Source organism: Aquarana catesbeiana, linkage group LG01, assembly GCF_042186555.1.
Source record: "Aquarana catesbeiana isolate 2022-GZ linkage group LG01, ASM4218655v1, whole genome shotgun sequence".
Lineage (NCBI taxonomy): Eukaryota > Metazoa > Chordata > Amphibia > Anura > Ranidae > Aquarana > Aquarana catesbeiana.
Genome location: NC_133324.1, coordinates 509,028,403 through 509,052,928, shown reverse-complemented (window position 1 = coordinate 509,052,928; position 24,526 = coordinate 509,028,403). Strand labels below are relative to the sequence as shown.

General features: G+C 43.4%; 1 protein-coding gene across 1 annotated transcript in view; it reads left to right on the top strand.

Annotated features, from left to right (window-relative positions):
* Nucleotides 1-24,526, top strand: part of GNA15 (G protein subunit alpha 15) — a 177,336-nt gene that overhangs the window by 72,953 nt on the left and 79,857 nt on the right. The window contains exons 2-3 of the mRNA XM_073593802.1: nucleotides 13,126-13,310; nucleotides 23,773-23,927. Of these exons, the coding sequence (XP_073449903.1) occupies nucleotides 13,126-13,310; nucleotides 23,773-23,927 (340 nt within the window). The remainder of the gene's footprint in view (nucleotides 1-13,125; nucleotides 13,311-23,772; nucleotides 23,928-24,526) is intronic.

The following is a 24,526-nucleotide window of genomic DNA, read 5'->3' as shown; positions in this document are numbered from 1 at the left end:
AAGATTATACATCACATATAATTGTTTCTTTGCATTTTTGGTGTGTCATGTTTTCTATTTAAATATGTCTCTTTTATTTCCTGTTTCTTATACATTTTTCAACTACCCAATAATTAGGTTTAGACACCTTCAAAGAGTACAGTATGTGTAAAACATAAACTCAAATTAATATGAGCAATATATTCTAAACGTGTTTAATGTTACATAGGATGTCAGGTCATTGTTTTTTTTCATTTTACCAGTCAAGATGAAGAGGACTTTTTTTTAATCAGATCTTCTTGGGCTGAATTTTTGAAATACACAAAACAATATAGAAATATACAAAACAAAATTTTAATACACCAATGCGAAACATCATGCTATCATATGGTCAGAGTATGGAGCCCATTTCATTTGGCAAATTGAAGGTCAAGAAAAGCAAGCACCGGATTGATGCTACAGTGGGGAATATAATTATTTGATCCCCTACAGATTTTGTAAGTTTGCCCACTTACAAAGAAATGAAAGGTCTATAATTTTTTATCACAGGTGTATTTTAAATGATAGAGACAGAAAATCCAGAAAAAAAAACATGATACAAATGTTATAAATTGAGTTGCAGTTCAGTGAGTAAAATAAGTTTTTGATCCTCTACAGACCAACAATAATTCTGGCTCCCACAGACTGGCTACAGCATGTGCTCATGTGGTGCACAGATTAGCTCTGTCAATTTAAGAAGGTGCTCCTAACGACAACTCGTTATGTGTATTAAACACAACTGTCCACAAAATCTCTTTCTTCCATTCAAACCTCACAATCATGGGCAAGAACAAAGAGCTGTCAAAGAACGTCATGGACAAGATTGTAGACCTGCACAAGGCTGGAATGGGCTACAAGACCATCAGCAAGAAGATTGGTGAAAAGGAGAGAACTGTTGGAGCGATTATTCGCAAATGGAAGAAATACAGTGGAACCTCGGATTACGAGCATAATCCATTCCAGGAGTATGCTCATAATCCAAAGTACTCACATATCAAAGCGAGTTTTCCCATTGAAGTCAATGGAAACGAAAATAATTTGTTCCGTATTGACTTCAATGGGATGCAATACCGCATGCGGCCAGAGGCGGGGGGGCGCTGGAGAGACTCGGAAACGGCTGAAAAGGCCCGAGGACACTTCAGCTGACCTCGGCAAACCTCAGAAAGACTTCCTACCTGAGATTTGCCAAGGTCAGCCATGCTATCCTCGGGCCTTTCCGTGCTTTTCCGAACGGCTGCAATCGGCAACGTTCGGCTCTGCTCGGCTCCGGCGCCCCCCCACCTCAGGCCAAAAGCAGTACTGCACACTGCTTTGGCCTGAATCGTGCTCGTTTTGCGAGACAACACTCGCAAACCGAGTTACGATTTTTAAAAATTGCGCAAAGATCTTGTGAGCCACAAATGGATTGATGCCTATAAAGTGGGCTCTAATACTTCAATCAGCTGCACACACTAACCACGTTTCATATCGTGTATGTGACAAAATCAAAATAAATAATTGTGTATGCGCTAGAGAAATGGATAAATAACGTGATATAAAAATATAAATATCATCAAAATAAATAAATAAATGCAATAGCGTAAAATCTATAAATCACAGTAAAAATCATTCAATATTAGATGTCGTGAGCAATAATCAGTGCCATTCATTTATGAGAACAAGTGAATAAATATATATAAATATATCAACATGCACATGCAAAACGTGAAAAATCCAGGTGATGATGAAAAATAATACAGTGTCCAACAATTTACTTAAAATTAATTAGTAAAATATAAAGTGCAAAAATTAGTGTCCAAAAAAATATATATAGGCATTCCTCATGTTCTTCCTATATGGTGTGCAAATAACGGCATGCTTCGGTGCCCTCCAGTGACCCCCAATTGCTCATGTGCTCACCTCTGAGCGTGTGACACAGTGATTAAACAGTGTCTATACACGCAATAGAGCCACTCCTGGGCTCATATAGGATCTGCTGGAAATGATCTGCACCTCGCTCAGATAACCATCAATGGCAACATATGCAGGAAAGAAAGAAACTCCATAGTGTAATAACGTCAGAGATTTATTAAACAGTATAAAACCAATTCCCTCCAGGAGGGTACTCACAAGGTGTGGGTGCGTCAGTGCACCATCCTATCCATAGTATAATATACAGGGATACAGGAACAAACGTATGGCGTGCGGTGCGGTGTGTAATCCTCTGCTTGTCTGTGTAGCTCCGTCCTGCCCCTCCCCTACGCGTCTTCGGCACAGGGATCACGTGCCTTCATAAGGGGATTATACTATTGATAGGATGGTGCACTGACGCACCCACACCTTGTGAGTACCCTCCTGGAGGGAATTGGTTTTATATTGTTTAATAAATCTCTGACGTTATTACAATATGGAGTTTCTTTCTTTCCTGCATATGTTGCCATTGATGGTTATCTGAGCGAGGTGCAGATCATTTCCAGCAGATCCTATATGAGCCCAGGAGTGGCTCTATTGCTTGTATAGACACTGTTTAATCACTGTGTCACACGCTCAGAGGTGAGCGCATGAGCAATTGGGGGTCACTGGAGGGCACCGAAGCATGCCGTTATTTGCACACCATATAGGAAGAACATGAGGAATGCCTATATATATTTTTTTGGACACTAATTTTTGCACTTTATATTTTACTAATTAATTTTAAGTAAATTGTTGGACACTGTATTATTTTTCATCATCACCTGGATTTTTCACGATTTGCATGTGCATGTTGATATATTTATATATATTTATTCACTTGTTCTCATAAATGAATGGCACTGATTATTGCTCACGACATCTAATATTGAATAATTTTTACTGTGATTTATAGATTTTACGCTGTTGCATTTATTTATTTATTTTGATGATATTTATATTTTTATATCACGTTATTTATCCATTTCTCTAGCGCATACACAATTATTTATTACGATTTTTAAAAATACAGTGCTCGTATTGCGAAATGCTCGTTAACCGTGTTACTCGCAATCCGAGGTTCCACTGTACATAATAACCATCAATCACCCTCGGTCTGTAGCTCCATGCAAGATTTTGCCTCATGGGGTAAGGATGATCATGAGAAAAGTGGGGGATCAGCCCAGAACTGCACGGGAGGAGCTTGTGAATGATCTTAAGGCAATTGGGACCACAGTCACCAAACAAATCATTGGTAACACAATATGCCGCCATAGATTGAAATCCTGCAGCGCCCACAAGGTCCCCCTCCTCAAAAAGGCTCCTCACAGGACCGTCTGAAGTTTGCCAATGAACATCTAAATGAGTCAGAGAAGGATTGGGAGAAAGTGCTCTGGTCAAATGAGACCAAAATTGAGCTCTTTGGCATTAACTCAATTCATCGTGTTTGGAGGAAGAAAAATGCTGACTATGACCCTAAAAACACCATCCCTACAGTCAAGCACAGAGGAGGAAACATTATGCTTTGGGGCTGTTTCTCTGCTAAAGATACAGGCCGACTTTGCTGCATTGAAATCTTGGGTGAGAACTATCTTCCCTCACCCAGAACACTGAAGATGGGTTGTGAATGAGTCTTCCAGCATGACATTGACCCAAAACATACCGCCAAGGCAACAAAGGAGTGGTTTAAGAAGAAACACGTTAAAGTCATGGAGTGGCCTAGCCAGTTTCCAGAAATTAATCCAATAACAAATTTATGGAGGGAGCTGAAACTTTGAGTTGCCAAGCGAAAGCCAAGAAACCTTAAGGATTTCAAGAAGATATGTAAAGAGAGGACCAAAATCTCTCCTGAGATGTGTGCAAACCTGGTAACCAACTACAAGAAATTTCTTACCTCTGTGCTTGCCAACAAGGGTTTTACTCCAAATATTGAAAAGACATGATATGTAAAGCCAAATAGCTAAAACTTTGCTAATACATTAACACTTTTTTTATTGGAATCCTTACAGCCCAAATGAGGAGTTGTTCAAAAAGCATCTCAGTATGGTTCACAAACAATTAGAAAGCCTTTTTTTGGTATTGGCCAAAAGACTATACAGACTACTCTTATCACGTTAGCCAATATTTTTTAGTCATCAATCCACACCTAAGTGGTCAAGGTGGACACCTTGTATAGAAGCAGATAATTAAAACAGGAATGTCACTTTAAGGCCTCTTGCACACTGGGGCTCTTCTAAATGCTTTTCTCCTGGCAGGAGAAACCCAGAAGCAAAAACGCTCCTAAGCTGCTTTTTTTCAAGTGCGTTTAGGCATGTTTAGGAGTGTCAAGCACTTGGGTGTTTATTCATTTCATTGGCCAGAATATTACTTTATTCTGGCCATTGAAATGAAAAAATGCTCAAACACTTTTCTCTCTTTTCTGGAGTTCACGGGGGCTGTGTTCGGTGGAATCATTTAATCTTTTTACTTCTCCTCACTATGACGCTAAATTGGTTGTCCCTGAACGTTCAGGGCATGAATTCTCCACAAAAACAGGTGAAAAGTTTTAAATGCCTCAAAAGCCAGCAGATTGATATAGCCTGTTTGCAGGAAACGCATCTCTCAACTACCTCCTGTCCTAAATACTTTAAAGCTCAATATCCCCAGATTTTTACGGCTACTGGCCTGACTAAATAAAGAAGAGTACTCATTGCCTTTTCGCAAATCGGTCCCTTTTAGTTGCAACAAACAGATAGCGGATCCAAAAGGTAAGTATCTTTTAGTTCCAGGTACCATCCAGGACACAGAAATTACTATTATGACCTACTACGCGCCTAACTCTACCCCATCCCCTGATGCTAAACAGTTCGCTCCCTCTTTACAGTCTCATGATCTGGTTGATCTCTGGAGGGAGTAAGGATTACACGTATTATTCCCACCCCCATCATTCTCACTCTAGAATAGACCACGTTTATGATCACCTTTATGCTGAGAAAGGTAGTGGTATCTACTTCTATTCTTGCCGCCCAATGGTCAGATCATGATCCTGTCTTGGTCATTTGCCATTCTATTCTTGATAAACCTCAGCACTCACCCTGGGTCATGAACGACTGATTATTGTCCCTCATGGAGGTCCAGGCAGATATCTTGAAAGCTTCTGTCGAATACTTCTGCACTAAAGCAGGTTCAGTGTCATGTCCTGTAACTCTCTGAGAGGCATATAAGGCGGTTCTCAGGGGCCACATTATACAGTTGGCCTTGAAGTGTAAGCGAGAACGCCTCCTAAAATAATGGACTTAGAGGCCCGTTTGGAGGTACTCTCCACTGCTTTTAAACAGGCACTACTCCCACCAACCACAAACTCTTAGACCAAACCCCCTCAGAGCTGTATCATTGTCTCACTGACGGGGCTGAGCGCATTCTGGTATTGTAAGGCGACTAGGCCAAATCGGATGTTGGCTAACAGGTTACGCACTTTTGCTCCTAAATTTACCCCCCCCTTACATACTTGACATAATGTGCTCACTGGTAATCCAGTGCGAGTTTTAGAGGAATTACGCCAGTCGCGTTTCGCTACCCACATTGTCTGAAGCTCATGTGTCCCTAAGCACAAGTCTTGGAGGTCCTCCAATGTATTAAGGATCTGAAAGTGAGCAAACGACCTGGCCCAGATGGCTTTACAGTACTTTATTATAGGAAGTTAGCTGACATTATAGACCCGTATCTGACAGCTATGTATAACTCCTTTAAAAACAGCCAAAAGTTTACATCAGACCTCTTAACCGCTAACATAGTGATGCTTCCTAAACCTGACCGTGACCACTCTTCTTGGGCTTACTTTAGACCAATTTCTCTCATTAATGTGGATATGAAAATTCTGACAAAAATCCTGGCCAATCGCTTAAACTCTTTCCTTCCCCATTTAGTAAAGAAGGGTAAAGTTGGCGTTGTTCCACAAAGACAAGCAGGGGATGCTATTTGGAGCATACTGCAGTTACAGCATGTAGCCCATAGTTGCTCTTTGGAATCAATGTTTCTCTCTCTGGATGTGAACAAGGCATTTGATACTTTGTCCTGGCCGTATCTTATGTCCGTACTACACCATTATGGTTTTGGAGCTGTCAGAAACCATTAAATCAGGCCGAGACAGAAGTACAGTTAAATCACACTTGTTTAATAATAAAAGTAAAAAGAACAAAACAGAGCCAAAGTTCAATTAGCCAACAGCTGAGCGGCCAGCCCTAACAGTACCCCCTCCTCAACGACCCCTGCCCCTCGGAGGACCATCAGGCTTGAGGGGAAAATGTCTATGGTAATCACGGAGGAGGACAGGGGAATGTACGTCCCCAGATGAGACCCAAGAGTGCTACTCCAGACTGTACCCTTTCCAATGCACCAGGTACTGTATACGCCCACGGAACCTATGAGAGTCAACAGTGGACTGTACTTCATACTCCTCATGATTCTCAACCTGCACAGGGTGAGGACGTGGCACCAAGGTGGTAAAGCAGCTGCAGACCAGAGGTTTTAATAAGGAGACATGAAATACATTCAAAATACGCATATTAGAAGGAAGGTCTAATGCGTAAGCCACTAGGCTAATCCTGCGAAGAATATGGAAAGGCCCAATAAATCGAGGTGCAAACTTCAGAGAGGGAACACGAAGTCGGAGGTTGCGAGATGACAGCCAGACCCTGTCCCCAACCTGGTAGGAAGGCGCAGGCAGGCGTCTGCGGTCAGCATGGAGTCTGTACCTATCATTAGCATGTCGCAAAGCCTCCTGGACTTGTGCCCATGTGGAATGAAGACCACAGAGATGCTCCTCTAATGCAGGAATACTCTGCGGAACAAACGAGTCAGGCAACATGGAAGGTTGGAAACCATAATTCGCCATAAATGGGGACAATCGGGAAGCAGAATTCAAGGCACTGTTGTGAGCAAACTCTACCCATGGTAATAGGTCTGACCAGTTGTTATGATGGTCAGAAATATAGCAACGTAGGAATTGCTCCAAGGACTGATTGGCTCTTTCTGCGGCCCCAATAGACTGCGGGTGATATGCAGAGGAGAAAGCAAGCTGAATTCCCTACTGTGCACAAAAAGGCTCACCAGAACCGGAACACAAACTAACTACCTCTACCCCAATTAACTTGGGTAGCCCATATAAGCGAAAGATCTCCCGAGCAAAAATGCAAGCCAGTTCCTTAGAAGTGGGCAACTTCTTAAGTGAAATACAATGACACATCTTTAAGAACCGGCAAACCACCATGAGGATAACTGTGTTGCCCTGGAAATTGGGTAACTCCACAATGAAATCCATTTACAGGTGGGTCCAGGGCCTCTCTCCATTGTGTATGGGTTGTAGGAGGCCCACTGGAAGGTGTCGTGGAGTCTTACTCTAAGCACACACGGAACAGGCAGCTAGGAAGGCGGTTACATCAGCACATAGACTGGGCCACCAGAATTGTTGGGAATTGACCCAAAAGAGTTGATTCTTCCCAGTGTGGCCAGCAGCCTTGGGAGAATGGTAAGTCTGGAGCACGGCAGTACTGAGACTCTCTGGGACAAAGCAGCGGTCACAAGGTTTCTCAGGAGGAGCATGGACCCGAGCAGCAAGAATTTTGTCACCCAAAAGAGAAGTAAAACTGGTGCGAACCATAGCCAGAATACATTCAGGAGGAATCACAGGAACCGGAACCGACTCCAACTTGAAAGTGGAGGAAAATTGTCGTGACAAGGCGTCAGCCCTTACATTCTTAGTACCGGGTAAGCATGAGACAATGTAATTGAAACTTGACAAGAAAAGAGCCCATCGCACCCTTCTGGGAGAGAGGCGTTTAGACAAGAATGTGAGATTCTTATGGTCAGTAAGAATGAGAACCGGCACAGTGGTACCTTCGAGGAGATGTCTTCATTCTTTCAGGGCTAAAATGATCGCCAACAGCTCTCTGTCACCAATCTCGTAATTGCACTCCACAGGTGACAATTTCTTGGAAAAGTAGCCACAAGGATGCATAGCGCTTTCAAAGGTAGGACGTTGAGACACTGCAAATCTCGGAGACAAATGTACAGGAGGCTTCCGCAAGCGCTTCTTAAAAGAGAATCTTTCTCTGAGTCTGGAGTCAATGAGGATGGCAAACTTGATCAATTTTTCCAGCTCAGTGGGTATATCCAGCTCAGACCATGAGAAAACGCAGCCATGAGGACCTCATTGTTCCATGCAACCTCTGCTGCCAGAGTACGGAATTCAGTGGTCGGCAACAGTTCTCATACTCTGTTCGATAGACATGAGGCACTTGGCAGTAGAAGCTGAGCGTGCGGGAACGTTGAATACCCTTTTAAACAAAGCCACAAACTCAGGGTAGCCTAAGACAACAGGTTTTTGCGTCTCCCATAGAGGGTTTGCCCAGGCCAAGGCTCTCTCAGAAAGCAAAGATATCACAAAACCTATTTTGCTTCTGTCTGTGGGAAACACCTAGGGCAGCATCTCAAAGTATATCTCAACCTGCTTGAGAAACCCTCTGAATTGGACTGGATCGCCCCCAAATCACTGGGGAAGAGGAGTGGAACCAGACATACCTCTTATAGAGGTAATACTCGAGGTGGGTGCCTGCACAGAGACTGGAGCAGCAGCAGGGTCGGCCTACAACATAGGTTGTACCTAGGCGGCCACAGTGGGAGATTCCGGGTGAGCCGTAAAACTCAGGAGCGTTTTGTAACGCCATGGCAAACTGATCCATGTGGTGATCCTGCTCATCCAATCTGGAAAAAATTTTACCAACAAGTGGATTGACTGCATCTTCTGAATTCATGGCCTTCACCTACTGTAAGAAACCATGAAATCAGGCTGAGACAGAAGTACAGTTAAATCACACTTGTTTAATAATAAAAGTAAAAAGAACAAACGTAGTCAAAACATAGCCAAAGTTCAGTAAACGGAATGGATAGTCAGCCAAGCCAAAAGTCAGGGATCAATGTGGTGGAACAGCAAGCTGGATCTGGAGCCAGAAGGGATGTCAGCAAAGCAAGTCTTGAACAGGATCGCAGGAGATAGTTTCTGTGATGTTGACTAAGGCGAAGGCAGAGATCCCCTAGACTGGACAGCTTAAGTAGGCAGGACTGATGAGCAGGATATCACTTTTGGGGGTGTTCACAGGAGAGGACAATGGCACATATTTGGTGGTCATGCCTGAGGGCATGCATTCTATGGGTCAAAATCTATACCCTTCTTCGCAATTTATTTCATGTTAACATCAAAAGGGATCCTTATGAAGCCCTACTAGGACAGCCAATTGTTGAACTACTATGCCCGGAAAGGCAACTGGCCCAACATCTATTTACTGCAACTAAATTAACAATTGCCAAGGCATGGAAGACTCCCATGCTTAGCTTTGAGGCTGTCAAAAATTGCATGAACGATGTCATGGTAAATGAGAAACTAACGGCCATTCTCTTAGATACACATGATAAATTAAAAAGAGTTTGGCAACTGTGGATCACTTATGCTATGTACACACGACCGGACTTTCGACGGACTGAATCACATCGGACTTTTCAACGAACTTTCGATGGATTTTTCGATGGACTTCCGTCAAATCGGACTTGTCTACACACAATCACACCAAAGTCCGACGTATTCGAATGTGATCACGTACGACCGGACTAGAATAAGGACGTTCATAGCCAGTAGCCAATAGCTGCCCTAGTGTCGCTTTTCATCTGTCGGACTAGCATACAGACGAACACATTTTTTGACCGGACTCGAGTCCGTTGGAAAGATTTGAAACATGTTCTAAATATAAAGTCCGTCACATTTTTGACAGAAAAGGTCCGCTACAGGTCTGATGAAGTCCACACACGGTCGAATTGTCCGACGGATTCGTTCCGTCGGACAAGTTTGGTCGAAAAGTCCGGGCGAGTGTACACGGCATTATTTTCAGCCCTCCCGGTTCGACAGTATGCTCTTCTCAATTTAAAGCTCCCTGACACGTACCCTGTGGACTCTTCTTTCTTCTCTTTCTTTCCTTTTTGGTCTTTCCTCCTTCTTTCAGGTTTCTTCTTTTCCCTTTTTTTCTTCTCTTTCTCCTTTTCTGCTCAATATGGTTAGGATGGTTATTTTGATAATATTGCTTTTTGTGTTATCTTTACATTTTTTTGTTCTATCCTCTCCAATAGGGATGAGCTTTCTGTTCGGGTCGAACATAAGTTCGACTCGAACATTGGCTGTTAGAAAACCGAACATTATGGGCCGTTCGCGCCAAATTCGAGCAGTGCGCAACGGCCCATAACGCACTGCGGGAGCGCAGTGCATTGCTGTATGATGATTGGCCAGATTATGCACCATGACCTGCATGCTTTGGACAATCACAGTGCCCTCAGATAAGAGAGCCATAATTGGCCAAAGGCAAGGGTGCCTTACATACAGTTCACCCATAGTTGTTATTGCACTTCTGTTGGTGTACACGGTACCGTGCGCCCATAGTGCAGTTGCTACTACTTTCCTGGTGGTGTACTCAATACATACAGTGCACCCATAGTTATTATTATACTTCTGTTGGTGTACACAGTATCGTGCACCCCTAGTGCAGTTGCTACTACTTTCCTGGTGATGCACACAATACATACAGTGTACCCATATTTGTTATTATACTTCTGTTGGTGTACACAGTACCGTGCACCCATAGTGCAGTTGCTAATACTTTCCTGGTGGTGTACACAATACATACAGTGCACCCATAGTTGTTCTTGCACCTATGTTGGTGTACACAGTACCGTGCACCCCTAGTGCAGTTGCTACTACTTTCCTGGTGGTGTACACAATACATACAGTGTACCCATAGTTGTTATTATAATTCTGTTGGTGTACACAGTACCGTGCACCCATAGTGCAGTTGCTACTACTTTCCTGGTGGTGTACACAATGCATACCGTGCACCCATAGTTGTTCTTACACTTCTGTTGGTGAATACAGTACCGTGCACCCCTAGTGCAGTTGCTACTACTTTCCTGGTGGTGTACACAATACATACAGTGCACCCATAGTTGTTTCTCTTTTCCTTCTATTTATCTTTTACCTTTTATATTGGGTTATCGCCATTATAGGGGTAATACCCCCTGTGTTGAGCCCCATACCAGTTTCCCCTTTTGGCTCGATGATGAAGATCTCTTCTTACTAGTTAGAAAATCACATTTTTAATATTTGACCTCTTTATTATACTTATGTTCCTCTTTTTGTGGACACCTTCAAATGTATTCATTTTTTTAGACCTCTGCCATGGATGTTCCCATATCAGGACCCCCTTGTAGGCTTTGTTGTGGGGACATGTTGGAGGCCCTGAGGTGATTTAGAAGAATATTTTGCTTAAATACTCTGGGTGATTTTGGAAGTATATCTTTGCAAAATGTTCAACTGTAATGTTGGTTATATGTACATTTCACATATTATTTGTATATGTTGTATCATTATTTGCATATCACTTTGCCTTCATAGAAATACCCCTGATACACCCTGATAAAGTTTCCAGCCTAATCTAGTAGGGGTCTTTCCTTCTTCTGTTGTACTTGCATATTTTAATACAATATGCCAGAGTATCAATGTGTATATAGTAATTTTTAATGCATTGTACATTAAAGAATGTTGTTTTTATGAAAAAAACTTGTATGTTGCTGCAGTAAAGTCCCAAGGGAGAACATTTATTTTTACACCTGTATCAGTATATACCTCTCTATCTACACTTACCAAACAAAACATACATCTTCTACATCTCAGGTGTATATACATCTCTCTCATTCCCAATTAATAAAACCACCTTGCCCTTCCCTCAAGTACATAAATTGTCACATCTTCAAAACCCAAAGATATTAGAAAACCAAATCTACTGCCAGATCTATTGCTGTGTAATAGTCTACTGGTATAATTCTGCAGATAATTCATGTGACAATTAGTCCAAATGAATATTCAAAAAGGGAAGTGCAAATATTCTTAAATGTTCCAACGTTCTTAAAACAAACAAGACGTGCTTTCCACTTCACTGTGATCAAGCTGCTTACCAGATATGTATGACCAAAGATTATAAAAGTCATACAAGCATGTTGCACCTCTAAGGGTTAATGGCTTCACCAGCAAGATAAATAAACAGAATTGACACCCGACTCCACATCAATACCAGCAGACAGGATTCCACACCATAATCAAAGTAGCATGAAAAAGAAGCAAGCTCCATAGTATAAAATCACTATAGCACAAATGTATTAAACCAAAATGTAAACACATATAAACTCCTATAAGACAGCGTTTAAAATACCCAAGTGCTCCTGTATGTGAATCAGTGTTCGGTCCGATCACTGATCGAATGTGCAATAACGTCTCACGTCCTAAGACTCTGCCCGACTGGTTCTGCTGGAGACAGCATCATCAAGAGAACTAGCCAGTTCCCTTGATGATGCTATCTCCAGTAAAACCGGTCGGGTAGAGCCTTAGAACGGGATGTTATCGTTTTTTTTATGATGGTGGCTGAAGACTTTAAATGGCACAACAGAATCACCCAGCGCCAAGTCCACTCAGTAGATACATGTAAAATACCTTTATCTGGGAGCTATGTATTTTGCCACAACCTCTCCTGATTAAAAAGAGAGGTTTGGCCCAAGGTGGCATGGGAGGCATGCAAGGCAGCATGAGGGAAGCTCAGCGAATATCACCAAAATGCATAAACAGTCCAAAACATTGGGATGGAACCCCAAATGTTCACAAATAAATTCACCAATTAGTTTGACATGATCCAGGCCAAAAGTCATGCCTGGCCAAAGATCATGCCAATTTGTTGATCTAGTAGTCTTCATGTGAAGTCCCATTCAGCAAATGACTATATTTATGTTAGTTATCATACAAGCTAACATATGATTGGTTGTTGTAGGCTTTAAAAGGCTTCTTTACCCATTTTAAGCTTGTAGTGCTCTTTAACTTAATTGTGGAGATCCAACTTCTTCTTTATTCAATGTTCTTGTGATGAAACTGGGCCTCCACATTGAAAGGTTGACTTGAAGTGTAGTAGATATCAGAGATGGCACAAACAAGCTTCATGGCAAGTATAATCCAAATCATTGATATTGTCTTTTGTACTACTTCTATCTTTAAGTAAGGTGGTGTTATTCATTTAAAAAAATACAGTACAGTATACTAATTTGTAATGTTTCCTATAGGAACTGGAGAGAGTGGAAAGAGCACATTTATAAAGCAGATGCGAATCATCCATGGAACTGGGTTCTCAGTAGAAGATCGCAAAGTGTACGCAATACTTGTGCATCAGAACATAGTTACCTGTGTTCAGTCTTTGGTGGGAGCTATGGAAACCCTACAAGTGCCTTATACCTTGCAAGGAAACATGGTAATGTTGTATCTGAGCAGTGTTGAAATGAGACACAGTAAATAACAGTTCTACTTGTTGCATGAATGTTTTGTAAATGGTCCCCAAAGATGCCCCTTTAGAGCAGGTTAGGCCAGGGTCCCCCATAGATCCCCCTTTAGAGCAGGCCTGGGCAGGTTCCCCAAAGATCCTCCTTTAGAGCAGGCCAGGGCAGGTCATCCATAGATCCTCCTTTAGAGCAGGCCAGGGTCCTCCAGCACCTTCCTTCCTTGTTTCCTCCTCCTTGGCTAAGTCAGCTCTCGGTTGTTCCCCTTCTCCCCATCCTGGGCTAGGCGGCCGATTCATTGACACTCCTTGTTCCTGCTCCCTCCAACAGAACACAGATATATCACTCCGCAGTCTGCAGCAGCATATACTCCTCCACTCCACTGATTCACTAACCCCTTGTTTCCTCCTCCTCGGTTGTTTGTTCTCTATCGCTAGGCGGCCGCTGCACAGACTACTCCCAGTCCCTCCCTTCAACAGATTACTCCGCACTCCACTGCACTAGAGTGGGCGGCGCCGGCTGGCCGCCTGGATCTACATAACTATACACAGGAGAAGACTCGGCACAAATAAAGTCTACGGCAGCTGCGGACACTGCAAGGGCCGCTCACGGACACCAGTGTGTGGACACCTTGCCGATCCCTGCTTGGAAGTGCAGTGCAGTGCACTGCAGATCTGAGGGGGAAATGCAAGGACAATAAAAAAGCATTTTTGCTTGCACATGATTAGATGATAGAAATCAGCAGAGCTTCCCCTCATTTCAGATCTTCCCCTCAGATCTAAAGCGACTGCACTTCCAAGTGCACTTGCAATGCACTTGTAGTGTTTCTAATTTTTCTAATTTCAGTCTGCTGCTTTATACAAAGCAAATGTAGTAAACATATTTTAAGATTCTGTTAGCTTACAATTTGGACTTATTGGTCCTAAAGGCTGGAGTTAAATTTCTTGAACACCAGATGTCCCTTTTCACATCCCATGTGTATGGAATATTCTCTTTTTTGACTTACCAGACTGAGGGCCACTTCACATCACATTCAGCCCAGTGCATTTTTTTGCATCAAAAAATGCATGGAAAGTAGGTTATATGGTTTCCAGTGGCATAATTCAAACCAGTGCAGTCAGTTCCAGGGCTGTCCGTTCTAGAAAAAAATATATAGAACATGTTGCATTTTTCCTGCACTGGACTGTACTGGAACACGGTAAAACGCATCAAAAATGCACTGGGACACATCAAAAACGCACCGGACCCCAGTACAGTGGAAAAAGAAACAGGAAAAAGAAGAATCTGGAAAGCTATTGAAAATGCATAAAAAACGCATCAAAACCGTGCATGCAGAAATGCATCCGGAAAGGATCTGGAGTGTATTTTTGGTGTGTGAACCAGCCCTGAAACAACTAAAAAAAAAACAAAACAAAACACTGTGAATGTTTTTTTTGATCCTATACTGTCTTAGTTTGCACTATGTACACTATTAATCTTAATGTGAGTATAATGTTTCTGACTAAAAAAAAAACGATATTACTTATATTCGGCCCTACGGTTTTTTTTTTTACTGTATCCTTACACTGTATTTTTATAGTATATACAGTTATCTCTTCTGGAAATAACCAATAAAATAGTTTGAATTAAAAGTCAGTTAGTCTGCTGATTGGTGCAAAGCAGATGTAGTACCCACATATTAAAAGGCATGGCCTTAATCTAGTAGCTACTGATCTTACCCTTACCCTCGCAGGGTTTTAAGCATTTCTCTTTCAAAGTTACAAAGCACCACAGATGCTTCCTTCTGCCTCTTGGCTTAATCTTGTGTGGCGGTACCCCCGTAGGAACTACTGAGTGTTGTGGTTCGTCTGTCACACTGCCCAGCCAGACACACACTTTTCACTCGCTTAGAGTCAGGAAAGCAATCCTTGCACTTGTTTTTTATATTTTATTGAGGGAAATTAAACTTGGATAGGGATGGTGAACTTATGAGATGCCCATATGATTAAAGTCAAAGATGGGACTACTATATACACTCAGTATATACACCTCTCTTCTCCTCCTTTACATCGCTTTCTTTCAGATCATCACTCCTCTCTCCTGCACATCGTTTCCTTTCTCTTTCCAGACTAGCTAGCACTGTAGGCCTGACACTCAGCCAGGCCCAAAGCAAACGCCCTTTACAGGCAGGGACCACGGGCCCCTATGGTGTAGCAAAAATAGAAAGTTCCAGTGCTAGCTGTCCCTCTGGCTACTGCTCCCAAAACCACCTCTTATTGGCACTGCCAGCCCTCCTGACTGCAGCTGCCTCGCTCCACTGCTCGTGACATCACCATCCTCCAGCCTGGCTCTGCACCCATCCCAGACTGCTGCATCTCAGTCCTCTCAGGTGTGCCTCCGAGTCCTCCCGACGGTGTGCTCACTCACTAGCCCTCCTGGCTGCCTCTGTGGAACTCCTGGAGACTTTCCCTGCAGTGTTCTCCCACTGTCCTCTCTTGCTCCTCCTGTGCCTCCTGGCCAGGACACCTCTGTGGGTTGTAAGAGGGTCCTGTCTGCACCCGATCCTAGACTCAAGGTCAGCCCCCCTCCAGACTGGGGAGCTCCCTCAAAGGCCCTGACAGCCTAACACTCCATCTCCATCTTCCACCCAATCAACTCCTCCCCAGCTGGGCTGACCCTGGGTATTTAAGGAGGCCTGCCAATCCAGATTGGGGATTGGTCAGGGCTTCTCAGAATACCCCAGGTGGCTCCACCTCCCCTCTCCACCTCTCTTTCCAGAAAGCACCAGAAGATTCTGGAAAAAAGTGGGAGGTCCTAGTGACACCACCTGTGAGTCACCCAGGTCTACTCTAGGTCACAAGCCTGGAAATTTACCTGTTCTCACAAAAAACTACATTACTTTCTAGCACACTAGAGGGTGCTACACGCACCCCCCACTAACATCCAGCTAGTCTCTTAGCTGGGAAAATTTACAAAAACAAACTCCTGGGCCCAGTAGCAAGGGCATCCCAAAAACAAATGTACAAATGGGATGGGGAAAAGGGAACAAACTGGGACAGGGCTTTTCACAAATAAATACGTACAAAAATAGAAAATATTTGGTCAGTCACATCATATACAACACAACACACACCTGACTACAGATCCCTGTAGCTAACATTAACACATCATAACAACACATTTTGAGTCAGAGCATCTCTTACTCAAGAGAAACACTCTGCCCGCAAAGGTCTTCACTCCAGCCGGAGATGGATGGACAGCCGTCCCATCCGAAAAAGTCCTGCGAAGACAAAAACCCACAACAACATCCTATTCCAACAACTACCTGTAAGTTTTTACAGAGTTTTGTCAGGAGGGGGTTATAAACCTGCTGACAGAATCAATTGCATCAAAACAGCATACATCACTTCAAAAACATTTTCCTTCTTGTTCTGTCAGGAGGCGGTTATGACTTGCTGACAGAAACAGGGGAAAAGAACACATTATAAGAAGCGGACAGTTCTCTTCGGAGTTCCTGGTGGGAGGGGCCCCTCCCAGGATTATCAGGCTTCTTAAAGAGTTGATTCAAGAATCAGACCTCATCCTCATTGTCCTTCAACAGAAAAAATCCATCCATTGGACACAACATAGGGTGGCAGGCCATTCTGATCCTGCAAAAGTCAGGGAGAAACACATTCTGCAAATCTCCGGCAGTCTATGTGACTACTTCCATGGTGGGCTATACATCCCAATAGTCCTCCTCACACATAGAAATGTGGATCGGGCAATCTCCTCCTGCCAGCACTTTCCTCTGTGATGGAGACAGAGTGACTCCTCGTAGGCCATCCTGCCTTCACGATCTTCACCCGATCTTTGTGGATTGCTCTCCCCAGCCGCCATTCCCTCCGAATGTCCTCAAAGCAGGCCCAGGTCTCCTCACACTCTGGCACTCGCAAAGGCTTGAGGATGTGCAAGTACTCCCAAACCAAGTCATCCTCCTACTCTCCCCGGGAGTTCTCAATGATGTCCATGGTCTCGGGAGGGACATAAGGATAATCCAGACCTCACTATAGAGCAACTCTGCACTGAACCTCCCTCTGGAACCGGGAAAACCTGGGCAGTTCTCTGGGCTTTCCTTTTCCAGGCAGAACACAAGCATCAGGGAACCTCTTGACCCACTGCCTATATTCAGCTGCTCTGGTCTGGGTGGTAGAAGGTCTGTTGTGGAAAAGCTGTCTGCTACTGTTGGGGGTTCCTGCAGCTTCTTTTGTGTTCCCAGCAAAGTCTGGCTCTTCTCCACCCTGGACCTCCAGGACCTGGGAACCTCCGGTCTCCCATTCCTCTTTCGAGCTGCTACCAGGAGATGACCACTCTGCTAATTTCTCCAGGGACCCGAACTCTGCTAGCAGTCTGGGGGATTCCCAAGCTATGGTCCTGCCCTCGCATTCCCCTTCTGGCTTACCTGAGGGCACACTTCCCTCCAGCACTGGCTCCTTACAGATAGGGATAGCAAAGGACATAGAAGCAGTTGGCATTTCAGGGACATTATTTTGATCCTGCATGGTAGTACTCACAGTTACCAGGTCCCCGACCAGGCCGCAGCAGACTCCTCTTCCCTTATGTCACTTGTTTTCACAGGGGAGTCTCCAGGCTCAGACTCCACCCCCCCTTTCGGCAATGACTCCAGGCCTGCTCCAGCTTTCCGGGATGTCTGCGGCTGCACACGACATAGTCCTGAGTGCAGGTCTACATTGTAGTACTGTGGCTCCTGCTGGCAGGATGCAAACCGGGTAAGCGGTTCGCCACAATGACCACACCGGATCCAGGCACTGACCACCACAGTCACTATCCGGCATTCTGGACACAACAGGCACAGTCGTTCCAGGGACCCGAACTCCACTAGCAGTCTGGGGGATCCCCAATCTATGGCCCTGCCCTCGCATTCCCCTTCTGGCTTACCTGAGGGCACACTTCCCTCCAGCACTGGCTCCTTCCAGATAGGGATAGCAAAGGATATAGAAGCAGCTGGCATTTCAGGGACATTATCTTGATCCTGCATGGTAGTACTCATAGTTACCAGGTCCCCGACCAGGCCGCAGCAGACTCCTCTTCCCTTATGTCACTTGTTTTCACAGGGGAGTCACCAGGCTCAGACTCCACCCCCCTTTCGGCGATAACTCCAGGACTGCTCCAGCTTTCCGGGATGTCCGCGGCTGCACACGACATAGTCCTGAGTGCAGGTCTACATTGTAGTACTGTGGCTCCTGCTGGCAGGATGCAAGCCGGGTAAGCGGTTCGCCACAATGACCATAACGGATCCAGGCACTGACCACCACGGTCAGTACCCGGCATTCTGGACACAACAGGCACAGTCGTTCCATCCCATCAGTCATCCCGGGGGCGAACCCCCTGCGATGCTCCAACCGGACACTGGTGTCCACCAGTGTCTGCTCCTGCAAGTCAGGAAACCAGGTCAGCGCTGGGTATACACGACCACCCTCTGCCATCTTGCTCCTCCGCCTCGTGATCTCTGCTAGCAGGGAACGCTGGGTCTCCTCTAGGGTGTTGCACCGCCCCCTCACTTCCAGACAGGCTGGAGTCTGTAAAACTGATAGCCAGGCCCCTCACCTGCTGCTGTAACCCCTCATTTTAAGACGAACAGAAGTTTCCAGGCATGCTGAAACTACCAGAACTTCTCCAGGCATGTCGTTCAGCACCGACTGTGCCCAAGCAACTGAGAGCAGATGACCACCGACTTTCCCGGTGGTTGCCGGTAGCAACAATAACATTTGTAGCCCAGGCCTCACTGAAGGAACACTCCTAGCACAGTCCTGCAGGCTGACCCCGATCTCGCCGGGCAATAGTAGACACTTCCAGGCACAATTTACCGTTTAAAGCAGGAGTTTGAAGCATACGTTCAGGGTGTCCAGCAATGACAGATCACTGGACACATTTGTAATCCATCTTGGGATGTCCAGCATTAGCAGATCGCTGGACATATTTGTAATCCATGAGCACGATCACCTGCTGTGGTTGCCACAGGTGACAGCACATGGTAAAAGTTACTGAATTGCAGGTTTAAAGCATAAGTGTCCGTCCCAGCCATGGTTGGGGCACTTGGGTAATCAGGCAGCTATAATTTGAACTTGAAGACAGCTCCCACTAATTGCTATGGACAACGGCACCCGATGCTGCAGTACTGAGGTTGCCACGGGTGACAGCACATGGTAAAAGTTACTGAATTGCAGGTTTAAAGCATAAGTGTCCATCCCAGCCATGGTTGGGGCACTTGGGTAATCAGGCAGCTATAATTTGAACTTGAAGACAGCTCCAGCTAATTGCCATGGACAACGGCACCCGATGCTGAAGTACTGAATGCAGGCAGAGCGCACAGATCCTTCCCCTAGGTTCAATTCCTCAATTGGTGTAACAAAGTCCAGTTCCCAGGCTCGTTCAACTTCGTTTGCTAGGGGCAATGGCTGGCAAGTTACCTGTGAACAGACATCCTGGACGAGCCCCCAAATGTAGCGGTACCCCGTAGGAGCTGCTGAGTGTTGTGGTTCGTCTTTCACCCTTCCCAGCCAGGCACAGACTCTTCACTCGCTCAGAGTCAGGAAAGCAGCACTTGTTTTTATATTTTATTGAGGGAAATTAAACTTGGATAGGGATGCAATACCACTGTTTTGATCCTCAGACTTAGGGCCTCTGCCTGTTCCTCCACAGACTTCTCAAGCACTGTGCACACACATGCACACCTCTGGCTGCTCCCTTGGAGCCTCGCAGTCTCCTGGGGAGTGTGAAGCTCTGAACACTAGTCAGCATCCCTACCATAAGGGCTGTGCACAGATGTACTATTTGTAGGTGCTGATCACCACCAAAATGTGGATCTAAGGTTGAAAGCTTCATCCCACCTAATAATCTGCAAAGGTTTGAAGCTCCAGGACCCTAACCGGACTATATGAAACGTGGAGACAACCCCAAAGTCAGTTTTCTCTGATCAAAACACATACTCTGGAGCCCCTCAACCAGCACAGGTGGGAAACCCGGGGTGACACCAAATTCTCTTTACTGCAAAGCTGCATATTAATTGTCATGAACTGTCAGCTCAGTGTGTGTATATATATATATATAGATATATATATATATATATCTATATATATATATATATAGATATATATATATATAGATAGATATATATATCTATCTATATATATATATATATCTATCTATATATATATATTACAATGGGTATAAAAAGAATCACCCCCCTTTAAAATGATATTTGTTGCTTTGTAGGCTGAAATGAAGTCAGACACAGTTTTTGTTTTATACAACTGTAATTACATATGCAACTTATAACATCCAAGTGAAAGATATAACACCGAAAAAAAAATTCAAAAGCAGAATCACTGAGTTGGAAAAAGGATCACCCCTCTTAAAAATGACTTTTAACTCAATCAGGTGTAGCTAATCACCTTCTCAATGGCACACAATGGCCATTTGACTTTCAACTGTGATCAGCTGTGGTCATTTTGATTAGCTCAGCATGAAAATAGCTTTCAGGCTCTGAGGCCGGGTTCACACCTATGCGAATTAGATGTGGATTTCTCCGCATCCAGTTCGCATAGCAGGAGAATATGACTGGCTCCCTATGGAGCTGGTTCACATATCTCTGTTGCGGCTGCGGAGCGCACTGCACAGAAACACTGTGCGTCTTTGGCTCAGTTTCAGGGCCGAATTCAGGCATAGAATTGGCCCTGATTCATCCCTGAAACGGGGAACAGGGACGCACAGCACTCCTGTGCGATCCGCAGCGGGTTACAGTGTAAACCCAGCCTGATAGTGCAACTGAAACAATCAACTATGGGTGGCAAGGCAACGAAAGTTGTCAGAAGATGGATACAATTTTTTTTTTTCAAAGGCTCTATCAATGCCTAGAAGCACAATGAAGTCTATTATTAAGAAATGGTATTTGGTACAACACAGACTCTCCCTGGATCAGGACGTCACTCTAAACTGGATGACAGAGCCAGGAGGAAACTGGTCAGAGAGGCTACCAAGAGGCCCATAGCAACTCTGAAGCAGTTGCAGCAATTTATGGCAATGAGTGGTCATTGTGTGCATGTGACAACAATATCACAAATTCTCCACCAATGTGGCTTGTATGGGAGGGATGCAAGAAAGACCACATGCAGACATGAATATACGAGTCTGAGGTCACATGGAAAAAGGTGTTATGATCAGATGAGACTAAAATTGAATTATTTGGCCTCAACACCAAACAATATGTCTGGTGGAAATCCAATACAACTTACCATCCAAATAACACCATTCCTACAGTAAAGCATGGAGGTGGTAATATCCTGTTATGGGGTGTTTCTCTGCAGCAGGGACTGGAGCACTTGTCAGGATAGAAGGTAAAATGGATGGGGCAAATACTGTCAAATTCTTGAGGAAAATCTGCTGCCCTCTGCCAGAAAGTTGTCAATGGGAAGAAGGTTTACCTTCCAACATGACAATGACCCAAACCACACAGCAAAAATAACCACACAGTGAGTGGCTGAAGGAGAAAAAGGTGAATGTCCTTGCATGGCCTAGTCAGAGCCCAGAGTTGAACCCCATTGGAAATCCGTGGAATGACTGCAGTCCACAAAGTGTCACCATCAAATTTAACTGAACTTGAGCAGTTCTACAAAGAAGAGTGTGCAAGTATTGCAAAGTCTACTGTAGATGTGCAAAGTTAGTAGAGACATATCCCAACAGACTAAATGCTGTAATTAAAGCAAAAGGTGGTTCAACAAAATACTGACACAATGGGGGAATCCTTTTTCCAACTCAGTGATTATGTTTTTTAATTTTTTTAAATTTTTTTTTCTGACATGTTGGTGTTATATCTTTCACTTTGATGTTATAAGTTGCACTGCGTAACTACAGATGGATAAAACAAAAACTGTGTCTGTCTTCATTTCAGGCTGCAAAGCAACACAATGGCGGCTATTTACTAAAGGAAAATCCACTTTGCACTGCAAGTGCACTTGAAAGTGCACTGAAAGTGCACTTGGAAGTGCAGTCGCTGTAGATCCAAGCGTGACATGCAAGGAAAATAAAAAACAGCATTTTAGCTTGCACATGAATGGATGATAAAATCAGCAGAGCTTCCACTCATTTCAGATCTACCCCTTAGATTTAGAGCTACTTCACTTTCAAGTGCATTTGAAAGTGCACTTGCAGTGCAAAGTGGATTTGCCGTTCGTAAATAACCCCCAATGTGATTATTCTAAAGTGGGGTGGGGGGGTAAATATTTTATTTTATCTTTTCATGTGACAACACTGAAGAAATTACACTTTGCTACCAGTGTTAATTTCGTTGACTAAAACATTTTAGTCGACTAAATTAATACTATTTTAGTCGACTAAAATACGACTAAAACTAAAACAATTGAGATGACTAAAATACGGCTAAAACTAAAATGCCATTTTAGTCAAAAGACTAAAATGGGACTAAAACTAAAATGCCATTTTAGTCAAAAGACTAAGACTAAAACTAAATTGAAATTTGACTTCAAAATTAACACTGGTCTGTAGTGCATGTTCATACCTCAATGCCATAAATAATAACATATTAGATTTTTCACTCATAATGAGTTTGGAAATTGTAGAGAAATGTTTACCTAATGCATTACAATTTAATTACGCCCATTCGATTTTAGACGACTAAAATGAGTTTTAGTCGACTAAAATGTACTGGAGATTTTAGTCGACTAAAACGTAAGACATTTTAATCAACTAAAATGTACTGGAGATTTAGTCGACTAAATAGGACTAAAACTAAAACAATTGCAGAAGACTGAAATGGGACTAAAACTAAAATGCCATTTTATTCCCAAGACTAAGACTAAAACTAAATCGAAATTTGCTGCCAAAATTAACACTGTTTGCTACAATGTAAAGTAGTAAGTGTACAACTTGTATAATGGTGTAAATTTGCTGCCCCCTCAAAATAACTCAACACACAGCCATTAATGTCTAAACCGCTGGCAACAAAAGTGAGTACACCCCTAAGTGAAAATGTCCAAATTGGTCCCAATTAGCCATTTTCCCTCCCTGGTGTCATGTGACTCGTTAGTGTTACAAGGTCTCAGGTATGAATGGGGAGCAGGTGTGTTAAATTTGGTGTTTTATCGCTCTCACTCTCTCATACTGGTCATTGGAAGTTCAACATGGCACCTTATGGCAAAGAACTCTCTGAGGATCTGAAAAAAAGAATTGTCGCTCTACATAAAGATGGCCTAGGCTATAAGCATATTTGTATATATATATATATATATATATATATATATTCTTTTACATTATCATTTTTTTTACAAAGGGAAGCATTCTTTAATAAAGTTGAGAAACATTGTCAATTCTAATTCTTAGCCTAAATTCTGCACTTTCCTCTTCTCACACTGACAATGTCATTGTATTCTTTCTTCATAGATGAATGGGAAGCTGATCAAAAGTTTGGATGTATATAATGTAAAGCAAATAGAAAAACATCATGTTGCTGCCATAAAGACATTATGGAATGATCCCGGTGTTCGCAGGTGTTATGAGAAAAGAAGAGAATTTCACCTGCTTGACTCTGCTTACTAGTAAGATCATGAGAGTACTAGAATATGTGACAAATAAGAAGTTCCAAACCTTCCCAGTGGAACACAGACAACTATTAAAGCCTGAAAGAGGTCCTAACCCTTTACAGCTCTATCTTAACCTAAAAAAAATTGACTGAGGTTCCACTTTAAGAATAAAGTTCTGGAAAGATTCTGTGGATTTTCAGTTTCTGCATATACAGTGGGGGGAACAAGTATTTGATACACTGCCGATTTTGTAGGTTTTCCTACTTACAAAGCATGTAGAGGTCTGTAATTTTTATCATAGGTAATCTTCAACCGTGAGAGACAGAATCTAAAACAAAAATCCAGAAAATCACATTGTATGATTTTTAAATAATTGATTTGCATTTTATAGTAAGAATTCCATCTTTCACAGACCTGTTATTTTTTCTTTAAGAAGCCCTCCTGTTCTCCACTCATTACCTGTATTAACTGCATCTGTTTGAGCTTGTTACCTGTATAAAAAACACCTGTCCACACACTCAATCAAACAGACTCCAACCTCTCCACAATGGCCAAGACCAGAGAGCTGTGTAAGGACATCAGGGATATAATTGTAGACCTGCACAAGGCTGGGA